General features: G+C 34.4%; 1 protein-coding gene and 1 long non-coding RNA gene across 3 annotated transcripts; one reads left to right on the forward strand and one right to left on the reverse strand.

Annotated features, from left to right (window-relative positions):
• Positions 1-1,388: 1,388 nt before the first annotated feature.
• Positions 1,389-11,708, forward strand: LOC142630909 (uncharacterized). 2 transcript variants are annotated; one of them, XM_075804971.1, is made up of 14 exons: positions 1,389-1,609; positions 2,466-2,613; positions 3,083-3,219; positions 3,539-3,740; positions 4,015-4,277; positions 4,768-4,882; positions 5,136-5,322; positions 5,554-5,696; positions 5,830-5,990; positions 7,933-8,214; positions 8,308-8,435; positions 8,868-9,082; positions 10,381-10,509; positions 10,582-11,708. In XM_075804971.1, exons 1-14 carry the CDS (start codon positions 1,403-1,405, stop codon positions 11,343-11,345), a joined length of 3,081 nt encoding a protein of 1,026 aa, XP_075661086.1. In that variant the 5' UTR covers positions 1,389-1,402; the 3' UTR covers positions 11,346-11,708. The 2 variants fall into 2 exon arrangements, with proteins under 2 accessions (XP_075661086.1, XP_075661085.1); XM_075804970.1 differs by having other exon boundaries at positions 10,381-11,708.
• Positions 11,709-13,168: 1,460 nt separating this feature from the next.
• LOC142633173 (uncharacterized) lies at positions 13,169-13,997 on the reverse strand. The gene is made up of 2 exons (XR_012843819.1): positions 13,911-13,997; positions 13,169-13,330 (listed from the first exon to the last, which is right to left on the reverse strand). It is a non-coding gene; the product is annotated as an uncharacterized LOC142633173 (long non-coding RNA).
• Positions 13,998-14,356: the final 359 nt, after the last annotated feature.

Raw genomic sequence — 14,356 nt, forward strand, 5'->3', positions numbered from 1 at the left:
GTGCTACGCCTACATCATTTTCATGACAAATTATAAGTGATTAGTTGTTATTGATTCTAATTTGAATATAGACTGAAATTACTTTTCTACCCTACCACTAACAACCTGTAGCATTCTACTACATAAAATTTGTTGTAAAAATATTATAAAAATATTATGGATAACATTTCTCTTTTTCTATTATACGGATCCGGTGCTCTTAGAGCAATTGCATCAGTTGGTGTATAAGTGTGTATAATAAAAAAAATGCTTAAATTTACACATTTTTGATCAAAAACACCCCACATCAGTCCTTTCATAACTGTCTATATTTTACATTTCGTTCAAAATCGCTACAGTACCGTGTAAATATACACGGTTACTGTAGCGGTGTAAAATATTATTTTATATTTTTTTCTCTCACCTCCCTTCTTTCTCCATCTGTTCTCTCTCTCTCCCTCTTCCTCTGAACGGACCTGCTTTGCCTCAACCCAAAATAATAAAAAAAACAACAAAAAAACAGAAACGGAGGACGGAGCTTTGCCTCAACAAAAAAACTAAAATCAACAAAAAATTCAACCCAGAATAAACAAAAACAGAAACCAAATTCAAAGAAACCCAGAAAACCCGCTTTGCCTCAACCCAGAAACAGAGGACGAAGCTCGGATCGGATAGGAGCGGAGCTGGATCGGATCGAGAAACAGAGGACGGAGATGGATCGGAGCTGGATCGGGTCGAGAAATAGAGGACGGAGCTGGATCGGGTCGCGAAACAGAGGACGGAGCTGGATCGGAGCTGGATCGGGTCGAGGAACAGAGGATCGGAGCTCGGTCAGATTGAGAAATGGAGGACGGCGCTCGTGGATCGGAGAGTTGATCGAGATGGACGGTTGATCTGAAATGGGTAGAGAGAGAGAGAGAGAGAGAGAGAGAGAGAGAAAGATGAATCAGAAATGAACAGAAGGAGCAGTAGTGCGCGGGTATAAGATTAGGCCGTTGAGATAAATAATAAAAAATGTGAAAAAATTGATTATTTAATTAATAGATAGAGTAGAATAAATGAATTGATGTGGGTGATTTGTAAAAATGAATGTGTAAAATTTTAGAAGGAGGTTTTTTGTGTAAAATAGACGGAATTTTTAACCAAACTGATGTGGTTGCTCTTAGTCTCATGTGTACTATCCTTAAGTCATCTTCTTATGTCACTTTCTTACTTCATCAACAACTAAACAGTCCAAACTTGCACTCATCTTCTTAAGTCATTCTCTTACCTCTACTATTCATTGTATAATCTATTTTCTATCCAACTAATCTCATTTACAACACTGTTTCCATACAATGTCCCCACAAATGTGTTTTTTTTTTTTTGGTTATAAATTGTTGGTCTTTACATGTCTCAGACTTCAATTAAGGTTTACTCTGAAATGGGCTTGCTCAAGCTTCCATTGCTGGTTTTACTATTCTCTTTTTTTTCTCTTTTAAGTTTCATAGCACTCTGTGATCACTCAGAGCTCACTGTAAAGTTCTTGAAGACTCCCCTTGCATTCTCAAATCTCAACTCAACCATATTCGTCTTTGAAGTTCTTGCGGGTGGGAGTGGCGCTTGCACCAACTGTAACATCACTTGCAAGGTACGTTAAGCTCTAGTAATGCTTTGGGCAAGTTTTACTTGCCTTTTGTTTCGGGTGCTCTGTTCTCTCTCTTTCTCTCTCATGAGTTTATATATTTTGTTGGGAACCACAATTTGATTCCTTACAACCACTCTAAAAATAAGCCTGCGTGGCGTGATGTTAAATGCTATAAAAGATTTGAGTGTGTCTTCCTCATCACCAATTGGTTTTGAGATAAAATGACACGGCTAATGGTCCGACAAATGGTATCAGAGCCAAGGTTATGAGTTTGAGTCACGGAAGTGTCATTGTACAGGAGGGATTGTTGGGGGACCACAATTTGACTCACTATAACCACTCTAAAAACAAGCCTGCGTGGTGTGATGTTAAATGTCATAAAAGATTTGAGTGTGTCTTCTTCATCATCGATTAGTTTTGAGGTGGAATGTCACAGCACACGGCCCAGACATATTTCATGGTTCTTAAGTTAATGTAAGGGAGTTGGTTGATTTAAAGAAGTAATTAGCACGTCTTTCCATTCTGTAAGGACGTAATGAGCTTGAATTTTCTTTTAGAGTTTAGACTAATCAAGAAAACCATTTGGAATTCAGTTTATTCATATGTACATATTTTTGTATTTTTCTTTAGTTGATAAGATTATTATAATGAATGATTACTCATATTCTTCCTGGTGCCAAGCTAAATTATTGGAATTTTTTTTTTGCTTTGTGTATGTGTTTTGCTTTCCGCTTCAATGGTAAGTGGGAAGTGAAGAAGCTGCATCGTGGTTTGATTTATTGGGAAAACTTTGGTTTTTCTCTTGATGTTCATTTGGCTTGTTCCACAAAATAATAGGTTAATAAACTTGTTGGTGCAGTTGGATGATGGCTTTGGCCGCATTAATGCTTCTCAATGCGAAGATGGGACGGTTTTGTGTGAAGGCTTGCAGGATGGAAATCATAAATTTGAGATTTGCCCCAACGGGACTCAAGGAGTTGGCTGCAGTAGCTATTACTGGACTGTTGGTTAAGAAGCTTCCTTTTATTCTGTTTCTAATTGCTATTATATTTTATTCAATTACCACTCAACTTCAAATAAGACCTTCTTGCTTGAAAGTCTTCAACAGCTATGTATATGAGGAAATGTTTTGCCACAGCTATGTATATGAGGAAATGTTTTGCCTCCCATGAGCTTATATTGTGTTCTTTAGTACCCAATTTCTAATGTGTTCATTTTTCTGAAAATGGGCTCTACAAAACCCATCTACTCAATTTTCAAATTTCTATGAAATGCATAAATTTTACCTTACTATTCTTATTCTTGAAGACTTAAACACGCCCCACATTGAAGGTTAGTTTGACACTTTACCAAGCTTGCTGAAACCAAACCGAGTCTATGATGTTAACAATCCAATTTAGATTTTTTGGCAATCATGCTGACTTATATTTTGTCTATACCCATAGCTGATTCATATTATATACCTTAATTTTGCAGATACTGTCCCGCCAACGGCAAATATCTCAGCCTCTACACCTTTCACAAATGCTCTGAATGTTTCTATAAATATATCTTTCAGTGAACCCTGTACTGGTGGAGGAGGCTTTGCATGTTCGTCTGTGAATGCCTGCAATGTGAGTAGGAGGCTAACAAACACGTAAAAAGCCTCTAAATTGATTTTATGCTCTCTCTTTGGTTCTTGCATTATTATAGTGTTTCAGAATTGTGGTTTTTTGGTTAATTTGTTCTCAACCTTTCTAAAATTGAAGAATGGCTTTAGTTGAATAACTGAAAAATGTCTTGAAATTCCTCATACGGAATTGTCCACCATGTTAATTAAGTAGATGTGTAAATTGAATTCCATAATCTAGGTTCTCTGACTAGTTATGCTGTCTAGACTGAATAATAAACCGAATTCTAACATTTTCATCTCTTTTGGAAAACTCTTTACAGCTTTTGGTCTATGGTGCTGGCCAAGTTATACCAACCTCGCTCAAAGCTCTACAGCCAAACCTCCAATATTCTGTCCTTGTGGGTTTATCATCCACTGCTCAGTCTGGGCGAGTGATTTTGGTAATGGATAAGAAATTTTGTACTGACAGTGCAGGGAACAAATTTGAAAGAAACAAGAATTCTAGTTTCACTCTGCATTTCGGTGAGTCTAGTTTTTATTGCCATAGGATTTTTTTTTTCCCAATAGGAAATATGTATCATTATTTTCAGGAAGAGTTGTAAGTGAAATGTCCTTTCATTGCTATTCTTGTTTTTATCTACCTAATGCCTTGAGCTTTACTTACTGGCAATTTGTATCATATTTAAATTGAATAATCTGGACTGTTTATGTTACTGTCCTTGTCTGTTTTGATTGATTGGTTGATTGTTGTTGTTGTCAATGTGTTATTTACATGCTCCGTTCATTAATTCTACAGATAGACGAAGTGTCATCTTAACTACTCACGTTCCTAAAAGGCAACTTCAATTTAATGGTGAAACTATACTGGTGCGAGCAACCAATAACTATGAGAAACTAAGGGTCTGTTTAACCTTTCCAGAGCCTGTTCTCAACACATCTGAAGAAATTAAAAATTCTCTCAAAGTGGAAATTTTACTTTCTCTCCCAATGAGTCAGGGCTCACTTCTTCCTCTGGTTGACACTAAAAAACATGAAGGGCCTAGAAGATTTGAATATAAGGTCAGATGGTTCTCACAATCTAATTTTATTTTTTCAGCCATGAGAGTAGAAGTTGGTTCATAGGTTAGGATTTAGTTGTCCTATGAATTTGGAATGGCTCATTTATATTTTGTTCTATGTAATGCACAACATCATCTTCAATTGGGTCACTTAGAAATATTGGAGCCATTAATTGTATTGGGAAAATAAATCATCCTCAAAAAATTTTCATGGTTGCACATCTTGAACTTCCCCCTAATATAAAATGCGAAAGTGTATTGATTATCACACCATCATTATTGTACATCATCCGTACACACTACTAATTTCACGTTTTAGATGTGGACATCCTTAACAATAGATATGGCTATTGCATGTGAAATTATGGATGTAGTGTGTACAGTGTGTACATTAATGTGCATGTGAGAACATTTATTGCTATTTATATCTCTAGGATCTATATTTCTCATGTACTTTTTATTTTTTACTCATTTTCACTCTCTCCTTTCAGGTTGTTGCATATATATTTGACACAATTGTAGTCAATGTAAGCATTGATACAACCTCTATACTAAGCAAACAGGGGACTCCATTTTCCCCAGTTGAACCACTTGCTTTCATATATGGTACGATTGGCAATAGTTTACAAGCATTACAAAGAGAAAATAAATAATCTGTTTGTGGAATCAAAATTCTGTTTCAATATTCTATTACTCAAATCTTTGAATATAGAAACTCTTAAGATAGAATTTTTTTTCTACAATTATATATATGCAATTAGGCATATAAAAAAAAGATTATATGCAATTAGGAAAGCTCTACATTTAAATGTCTATTTGTTGGGTGTTTCCTCCTGATAGATATAAATGTGACCTTCAGATTCTCGAAGGCCAGCTGTAAACTTGATTACACAACCTATCGAATTTTCGAGGCCTGCTGTAATGTTGCATACACCATCCCATACTTGGACAAGAGAACGCATCATCCCTATGTTGATAATATTTGTAAAGCCTGTATTTGGCTTCAATTCTTCTAATATATTAATCACAGGAGGGCAATTACAGAGGCAAGTCATTTCTGGTTATCTTTGTGTTTGTATCTATGCATGTTAACCCTTTCATGAACAAGACATCACATAAATAATTCACCCACACACAAATAAGAAACCATGATGATGACCTTTCTACACACCATTTGGGTTCTTGATGGAAATAATATTTCAATTAGTATGTCATATTTACTCTTTAACAAATTTTCATTTTTGTTCCTTTCCAATGATAATCGTTAACATTTTCAGCTTTGAAGAAATGCGTAATGGCATATATACTATAGAGATAAAAGCAGACCAAGATATTGTATCTGTCAATGTTCCCGGAAACATAATTGGGGATGTTGCTGGAAACAAAAATCGGCCATCCGAAGTTCTACAAGTAATGCACTGTAAGGATTCTTACTCTTTTCGCTTGTTGTCAGCTCAATTGTAGTCCAACATCTAAGCTCTAGATGAAGTGACACTTCTTAGCCCTTTGATTTTCTTATTTATTTACTGATGTAAGGTTTAAAAAATATACAGATTCTGTGCCGAAACTATCAACTGCGTTCTGTGGATCTATAATTGGTTCATTTGTAGTGATAGTTATTGCTGCCGGGTTGCTTAAGGTTTCGATAGCAAGCTTCCATTCCAATGGGGATTTTTCAAGTCCTTCTATATCTCAGCCTGAGAGTAATCTTTTTGTATGATATCTATTTCATTTGAACTGTTATCTCATTAATTGATTATTTAGTTGTAGCATGATAATAATCTATACGGATGCTTTTACACCGTGTTAGAAACACAACAATATATATACTGACATTTTTTTTATAATCATAAATTGACATTAATTCTGTGGCTAGATGTTATAAAAAGGGTAGAGAAAAATCTTACAAATCTTTGAAGTTGAAGCATGTAAAGTTGTGATTTTCAATTTATGTTTGTTGGCTTTAATTTTATATCAAATTTGATTATAATTTATTCAATCATTTACCCTTATTTTTTTGGGATTGAATGTAATGGGTTGTGTGTGCAAATTGATAAAGAACTATGAAGCAAGGGATTTCGCGATTGGTGCAACTTTTGAAAGGTCACATGAAGAGCACATGTTGAAAGTTCAAACGACTCAAGTGTCAGAGGCATTCCGCGAGTGGGTCATGACTTGGCCAACTTGCGACTTGACTCACGAGATGCACGGCCAGCTGTTTATGTTTGTTTCCCTCATTTATTTACCCACACTTACGAAATTGTAAGAAGAGTTTCAGAGGAAAAGCCCTAAAATCCATTTGAGAGTTAGAGATTGTAACCTAACAATCATCTACACATTTCTCTTAGTTTTTTTTCACTCTCTTCTCTCTCTAATTCTATATCTCTTAAGAGGTTCTTAGCTTAAACACAAACCACATCTATTCAGAGTGTTGTGAGTTGATTTGGAGCAATTAGGAAGCATTGGGTTCATGCCAATCTTTGATGGAAGCAATTGGTGACAATTGCGGGATTTGGAAAGCTAGTGAAGACAAGGTTTGGCAAAACCTATTGGTAGCTAGGACTTGGAGGGTCAAAGTACAAAGGGTAGTCTAGGTTTGTGGGGTCTATTTGTTATCCTTGTACTCCAATTGATTTACTAATGGATTGATTCGGCTTGTAGTGCGACGGAGGTTTTTGCACTGGGTTTTTCGGTTTTCCTCTTCGATAGTATATCACGGTGTTATCTTGTGTTTGCTTCTTTCTTTCCTTACTACTTGTGCTTTTTACTTAATTGTTAATTATGTATGTCCGTGCACTAGTTAGTAGTCCCAATTGATTGCGCATTTATTACTCTTATTCCTCATTATTTAAAGTAGATTAAAAGCAATCTAGCAATAATTTAAAAATTAGGGTCTAAACTACCTTCAGTATTTATATTTGTGAGCTTTCAAAACAAAATTTTTAAATGATGAAAAACAATCATGACCTCTAAAAAAGTTCTGATAGTATGTCGATGTGCACCTTTAACTTTCTTGGGACACCTTATGTCTCTGCAAAGCATTTCATTTATGGTAAAACAAGATCTTTCTTAGGTACAATTTGATTTGCTTATTTTTTTTCTTTGTGGATGATCCAGTATTTTCCAAGGTTTGAACCAGAAGTCAATCAAACTGTACCTAGCAGGTCATTTATATGTAGCCTCTTGACAATCAGTCAAATAATTAGAAATACTGTGAAACAAATTAACCCTCTTTCTCTGGATCCGATAGAAATTAATACACCTAGAATAATTTTCCTTGATTTTTATACATATAATTTAATATATAACTGAACCCTCTAAATATTTTGGATGGTTTTGAGCCTTTTGAGTTTTGACCATGTTGTCTGACTTCTTGAACCAATGGCCTAACTGTGAAGCCTGTGGAGCAAATTGGCACTTCTTCCAAAGATGGAAAACTAGGATTGACCTCTTCAGAGGGGGATTTTGTGGGCTGGAGTTTTATTACATTTTTGGCATGAAGAGTAGAACTTATCAAACCTTATATATGGTTCTTGGCAGATAGATTAGACTAACCTACTGTCACTTAAAGTATCTGATAAATAACTTATCAAACCTTATGAACTGCATCATTCTAGCAGAACTAACTAGCATTTTTCCTTTTCTCTTTCATACAGGGAATTGCATGCCATCTTCAGGTTATTGCATTATCTGGATGGTTGGCAGTGAGACTGCCAGTGGAGTATTATGAATTGACAAGGGGTTTGCGATGGAGCATTCCCTACTTAAGTCTTCCATGGGAAAGGGAAACTGGGCGCACCCGTCTCCCTGCCAACACAAACATGTCTAAAATTCATTTTTCGGGAATCATTCGGAAAAAGCAACCGGTAGACCAGGAAACAAACTGGTTAAGTACGTTCCCGGCTTTGCTGGCTTCAGCATGGAAATCATTAGTTGAGGTCTGAAACCTCTACTTTTTCCGTGACTTGTTTTTGACTTCTTCAATCTTATAATGAGTAAAGTTTTTGATAGAATGCATTGTACACCTGCAGGCACCACTATCTGATTCTACTCCTGTTTCAAAATTAAATTTTAATCTTGATCGACGTACACCAGATCTTAATTGTACTCTTGATCCACGTAATTCGACAACACAGCTTAATTGTATTTCTGATTATGGGTAAGTTACGAGGACTCTTACTTCTAATTATTACATGAACTTGCATATGAATTTTAGAGACAAAACAAATGGAGAAAATATTCAATACAGATTTATTTTATTTTATTTTTGGGCTTGAAAATATTCAATATAAAGCAAAAAAACTATGAAAGCCACAATTTTTTATAATAAAAAAAAACTGTTGAATTTATTTTAAATATTTGCTAGTTAATTAAATGTATAATTTTCTATAGGTTCTATGAAAAAATTGAAGCTATTCATGCTTTGAATTTTTGCAAATTATTGATCAAACCAAAAGGATAAACTTGATACTTAGTTTCCTATTATTCATTTCCGTTTAATTTGGTGAATTCATCATTTGGATTTTGAAGTGCCACAGACAGACTCGTTTATTTATCAGTGTAATATCTTACTAGATTTTGTCTTATGTAGGTGGAATAATTTTGGTAAAAACATGATCTGGTTAGCCATAATTGTTGGCAGTTTCATAAGCGTGCATGCTTTACTCCTTCTCATCCTAAAGTGGAAGAACAAAAATTCTGAAAAGCAGAGGGATTATGGAGTACTCACATTCCCAAGATTTGAAATGGTCATTGTAAATCTTTCGCTACCTTGTATTTGTCAGGCCTCTGCTGCTATAATTAGAGGTAACTTGACAGTTTGTTTCCTTCCCCACAAATGAATCCATATCTATGCATTTATTATGCAAAATCTGCTTTTCAAAAGATAATTATGCTGCTTTCCCTTTCTCTCTCTCTCTCTCTCTCTCTCTCTTTTTTTTTTTTTAATTGCAAACCCCATATTAGTATCTTTCAGCTCTCTACTTATATTGAATTCTTTAATCAACAAAATTTCTAATTCTCTCTTTCTTTTTTTTTTTTAACGAAAAAGGTAGATAATTCTCATTTTGATATGCAATAGAAAATGAGCTTTTTTTTTTTTTAACGAAATCTTTTCTTCTCTACTTTCCAAATATGTAATGGAATTGTGACTATGTTCCTGTCTTGTTCATATGTCTTATGGACTAAATAATTATCGTATAGCTTGCACCAGAACTGGTCTACACTATCTGATCTCCTCACATATTTAAGAACTGCAATGAAGCTGATGTTTCACACTGTTTGGACGTTAACTCAATTCACTTCTCTATGCATGTCAACCATTATAGCATAGTTATCTAATTGCATCATATCAGACTTACGCGTGTCTAGAACCAAGATTCACAATTTTTTGCACATTTACATGCTCTTCGACTGGCGGCTCCCCTTGTATGTCAGGGTGGTCCCAGGATCATCCTCACTTGCCATTTTTTTTAATAAAAATTTATATAAATAATTAGTTTAAACTAATTTGTTCTATGGCCACCCTAACTTAAAAATAAAAATGTATATATATACTTTAAAAAAAATTATATACTAAATAAACCTATTTTGACCATCCTAATAAAATGTTAAACACTTAACTCGAGAGTCACAAAAATTTGAGATCAACAAAAATAATAGTAATGCTATATCCATAATATTTTCACAATAAATATTATGTGGTAAGTTATTACTAATTCTAAGTTGGGCTCAACATTGACATGTTTTACCTACCAATAACATCTTGTTGCATAAGATTTGTTATGAAATTGTTATGATCACTTTATTATTCTCATTTCAATATTTTCAATTTTCAATTCCCACTTTATTTCTTATTAGTCTATTTTTTTTTTCTTTCACTTTGTCAATACAAAAAAGTTGTAATATTTTATGTATTTGTGTGTGTGGTTTTTTTTTTTTTTTTTTGATATTTAAATTTTTTTTTTATTAAATTTTGTATAATTTAAATTTCTTACTGACCACCTAAACAAAATTTCTTAAGAATCTTTGTCATTGGTTTTAATGCTAAGAACTTCAAGCACAGAACTATGTGGCTTAATCATTTCTCACTTCTATGAATTAAGGAAGAACGGCATCGGGGATTGCTGTTGGCGTTCTGCTTCTAGGTGTTGTATCTTTTCTACTGCTGGCCTTGCTCTTGTTCCTCTATAAAGGTATTACACGTGCACAGCTACTTGAATACGAGGAAGTTCATCAAGAGGGTCAGGGTTTTCACTGCTATCAAAAAATAGTCCGAGTATTTTTGGTTTCTGTTGAGAAAGTGAACTGGACACCGAAAAAAACAAATGTAACCAAATTAGGGTCTCTATATGAAGATTATAGAGGCCCTCCAAAGTCCAAGCTCTCACAGATTTCTGGGGGCAGTTCCCATACCCAAGATGCAGAAGCACATTTTATCCAAAAGCTGTTTGGAAAACTCAGAATATACTACACATTGCTTGAGTCTGTTATCCAAAAGCTATGTGGAGAACTAAGGATATACTACCCATTGCTTGAGTCCGTGAGACGTGTTTTGCTAGCGATTATGGCTGGTCTCTATGAGGAGGACGAATCGTTTTCTGAGATTCCTACCACATTCTCCTTATGCATCAATTGTTTTCATCTCTTTTTCCTTGTTCTCGAGAAGCCATTTATTAAGAACAACATTCAGTTGCTTGAGATCATGGCAGTTTCCAGTGAAGCATGTATATCGGCTATTATGTTTGTTCTCGGAGAGAAGAAATTTTCAGGCAAGAATGAGATGGAATTGTCAGCCAAGGATGAGGAGAAATTTGGAATTCTCATGCTTATACTTGTCCTAGTGGGAATTTTACCCCAGATAATGAATGAATTGTATGCTTTGTATAAACATATAAAGCAGCTGGACTTTGAGAAGCATTCCTTATTAACCGGTTTGAAAACAGCTTCATCTGGATTAACTTCACTTTTCAGCTCAAAGGAGTTTTCAATTAGAAGGCCCCCAGCTTTAAAGGAAACAGCTACCTCTACCTCTACCTCTTATCAATTCCAAACTCCAAATCAAGATTGAACCAAAATTCACCAGTCCTTCGGCTTAAAGTAACAGAAGCTCAAGTAGGAACAGGAACGAGAATTCTTGGAGTAGGAACTCGAGAACAACTGTTCCAGAAAAATCATGGTTGAACCAACACCACTCTTTGATTTATTAGGTGCTATCTTTAGTTGCTTAATTGTTACATGTTAGGATAGACTTTATCCTTTTATCCTTAGCATTGTCTTAGCTTACCATTTGTTCTAGTTCGCCTCAACTTTATCTCATTGCTGAGTTACGTTTTCAAGCATGTAAGGCATCTGTAAAAGCCTATGAACAATTATAATATATTATTATTAGAATGTATATGAGAAAAATCAAGGTTATGAAATTTCTTATCTTCTGATTTCAAGTCAAAACCAAACGGCTTGTACAAAGATTTAGAAGCCACTTATGCATTCAAGCGAAAGTTAATGATTCATAGAACACGTTATTTAGATTACCGGTTTCATTACAGTTAATTTATCCATCTTCCAACAGCTGATGCAGTGCTAGCTCCACTACTTTTTGAGAAGTAATGAGACATGGGTGATTGCTTAGGACTCTGGAGATGGGGTTGTAATCCTTTTATTTCTAAGTTGTGACCCATTTGTTGGGCTCATAGTAGCACAATTTTGGCTCTTTTGAATAGCCATGAAAGTTAGAATTATAAAAAATAATTTGAAGTAAAATTGGAACTTGTTTGTGTTTAGTTGTATGTGCATACGTGCAAGCATCAAATGTCTTTAGTTGTGAGAACTGCAAATTAACATGTATTATCTAGGGAAATCAACTTTGCTTCAAATCAGATCTAAAAGCTTTTTTTTTTTTTTTTGGATTGACCAATTTTAGCTTGATTATCATTCTTGTTTTTTCCGGTTAGATCTAGTTGGAAGTTTTCTTTTCTTTCTTTTTTTTTGGAAGAATTTGAAGGGGAGGGGAGAAGAGGGTTTCTACTTATAATAATAATAATAATAATAATAATAAATTGTCAAATTTGTTTCTATGAATTATGATGTCAGATTATATATTTATTTAAATTAAACAAAAACTTATAATTTGTCAATTTATATTATGTCTTATCATTATCCTATTACCATTTTATTTTCTAAAAAAACTAAACTTAATGAAGGTATACCCCTTATCCTACTTAAATTTTAAAATGATGTAGAACAGACATTTCACGCCCCAAACCCAAAAGGGTCCAAAGCATGAAAAACCGAGCCTTCAAGAGAGATTGTAGGAGATATATATTTTTTTCTTTCCATTTGATAAAGTAAATAAATATAATGATCTCTCCACAATATCAGTCAGAGCTCTATGACACATTTACTAACAATAAAAACTACAAATCAAGTGTCTCCAAATATACATAAAAATCCAAAGCTCCAAATAGATAAACACAAAGTCACGATCCTCTCTAAGACATGTAACCTCAATAGAAAATCTATGCCTACCACGCCCAAGGCTAACAAACCTCAAGAGCCCAGCCTCTAGTAGAATTAGCTATGGCCTCGATAAATTTAGTAAGTTGAGTCACCAACAATTTATAGCACAAATCTATCACTTAGCATAGTACTCCAATCATCACTGATAAACTAAGCTCCATGCCCAACGTATAGCTAATTTATCTATAAAATTGTTAGAGAGTGAGATGATCTAAAGCCCAGTAAGTAGCATAATTAATAAGGATGGGGGAAATGTAAGTTTCATGATAATTAGCATTTTTACAAAACACAAAACATGTTACACTTCGGAATTTCCACTTAATTTCTGCAAAATTAATCTTCATGGATAGAATGACAAGAATGATTGAAACAACATAGCACAAAGCTTCTTCAAAATATCTCGACATGAAACTACATAATGTATATACTGTGAGCAATAATAAAACACCATTTGAAAACTAGGAAATCCAACCCAGGGCCACATGACAACGCCTTCACAAAGACAGAATTCAACGCCATCACAAAGATGAAACTAATCTGCCATCACAAAGACATAACTCAATTGCTGACACACAATCGGAACTCAATAACCATCACAAAGACAGGTGCTAAGATGCCAATGTCACACAAACTATAGTATCTAGGTAAGTACACGGTACAATGGTAAAACCTAAAGAGCTCACAGATTACATGAAATTAAAACACAATTCATTTCCAAGTAGTTTCACAAAACCTTTTAATATCAAAAGATATTCACAAGCTTCTCAAAGCCTTCAAAATCATTTCTTGTCAAGAAGATTTTGTATCAACTTTCCCAATCGTCAAAGCATCTTTAAATTTTGCAAATAGTGCAATAAATCCATAAAATCCATTCTCAAGAACTTAATCAAAGATGTTAGTCTTTTCCATGCTAACAAATCATGCATTTCTCTATATGCAATAAGAAATATGATTCACTTTTAGATGCTTCATGCATTTTCCATAAATGATTAACAATAATAGTACACATAGTACGTTTTAGGAAAACCATGAATAATGTTCCAAAATGGGTTTAACCATGAAATACTTTAGTGCAATAATGATTCTTTTTTTAAATTCCCATTAAGAAACCACTTACCTCAACAGTCCAATCCAAATTTACCTCAACCGGGCACCACATTCAACCAATCAAGTTACTAGGTCCATCACCAAGTACCTTGGAACCTAGAAACACAAGTATCAAGCCTATTAATAACAAGGGCTACTGCAAATTACACTATCATATTTGAATCCATAAATAGGAAAGGATCCCCTCAAAAATCAAACTTAAGGCCCTAAAGCCTAACTTGACCATCCTAAGACAAGTACTCCTACTCAAACGGGAACCAAGCAAGCATGCAAGAAACTCATAAGTCTATAACACAACCAAAACCTTTTATTTCCCTACCACAACCACAAGTCAAGCAAATGCAACCTCATAACTCATTGAGGTCATTCGTCAAACACTTGACATGCCTACATCATTTAAACAATTCCATAGTTACATTTTCATCTACTATCCACATAGCTACAATCATTTTTGCA

Source organism: Castanea sativa, chromosome 4 (genome assembly GCF_040712315.1).
Source record: "Castanea sativa cultivar Marrone di Chiusa Pesio chromosome 4, ASM4071231v1".
Lineage (NCBI taxonomy): Eukaryota > Viridiplantae > Streptophyta > Magnoliopsida > Fagales > Fagaceae > Castanea > Castanea sativa.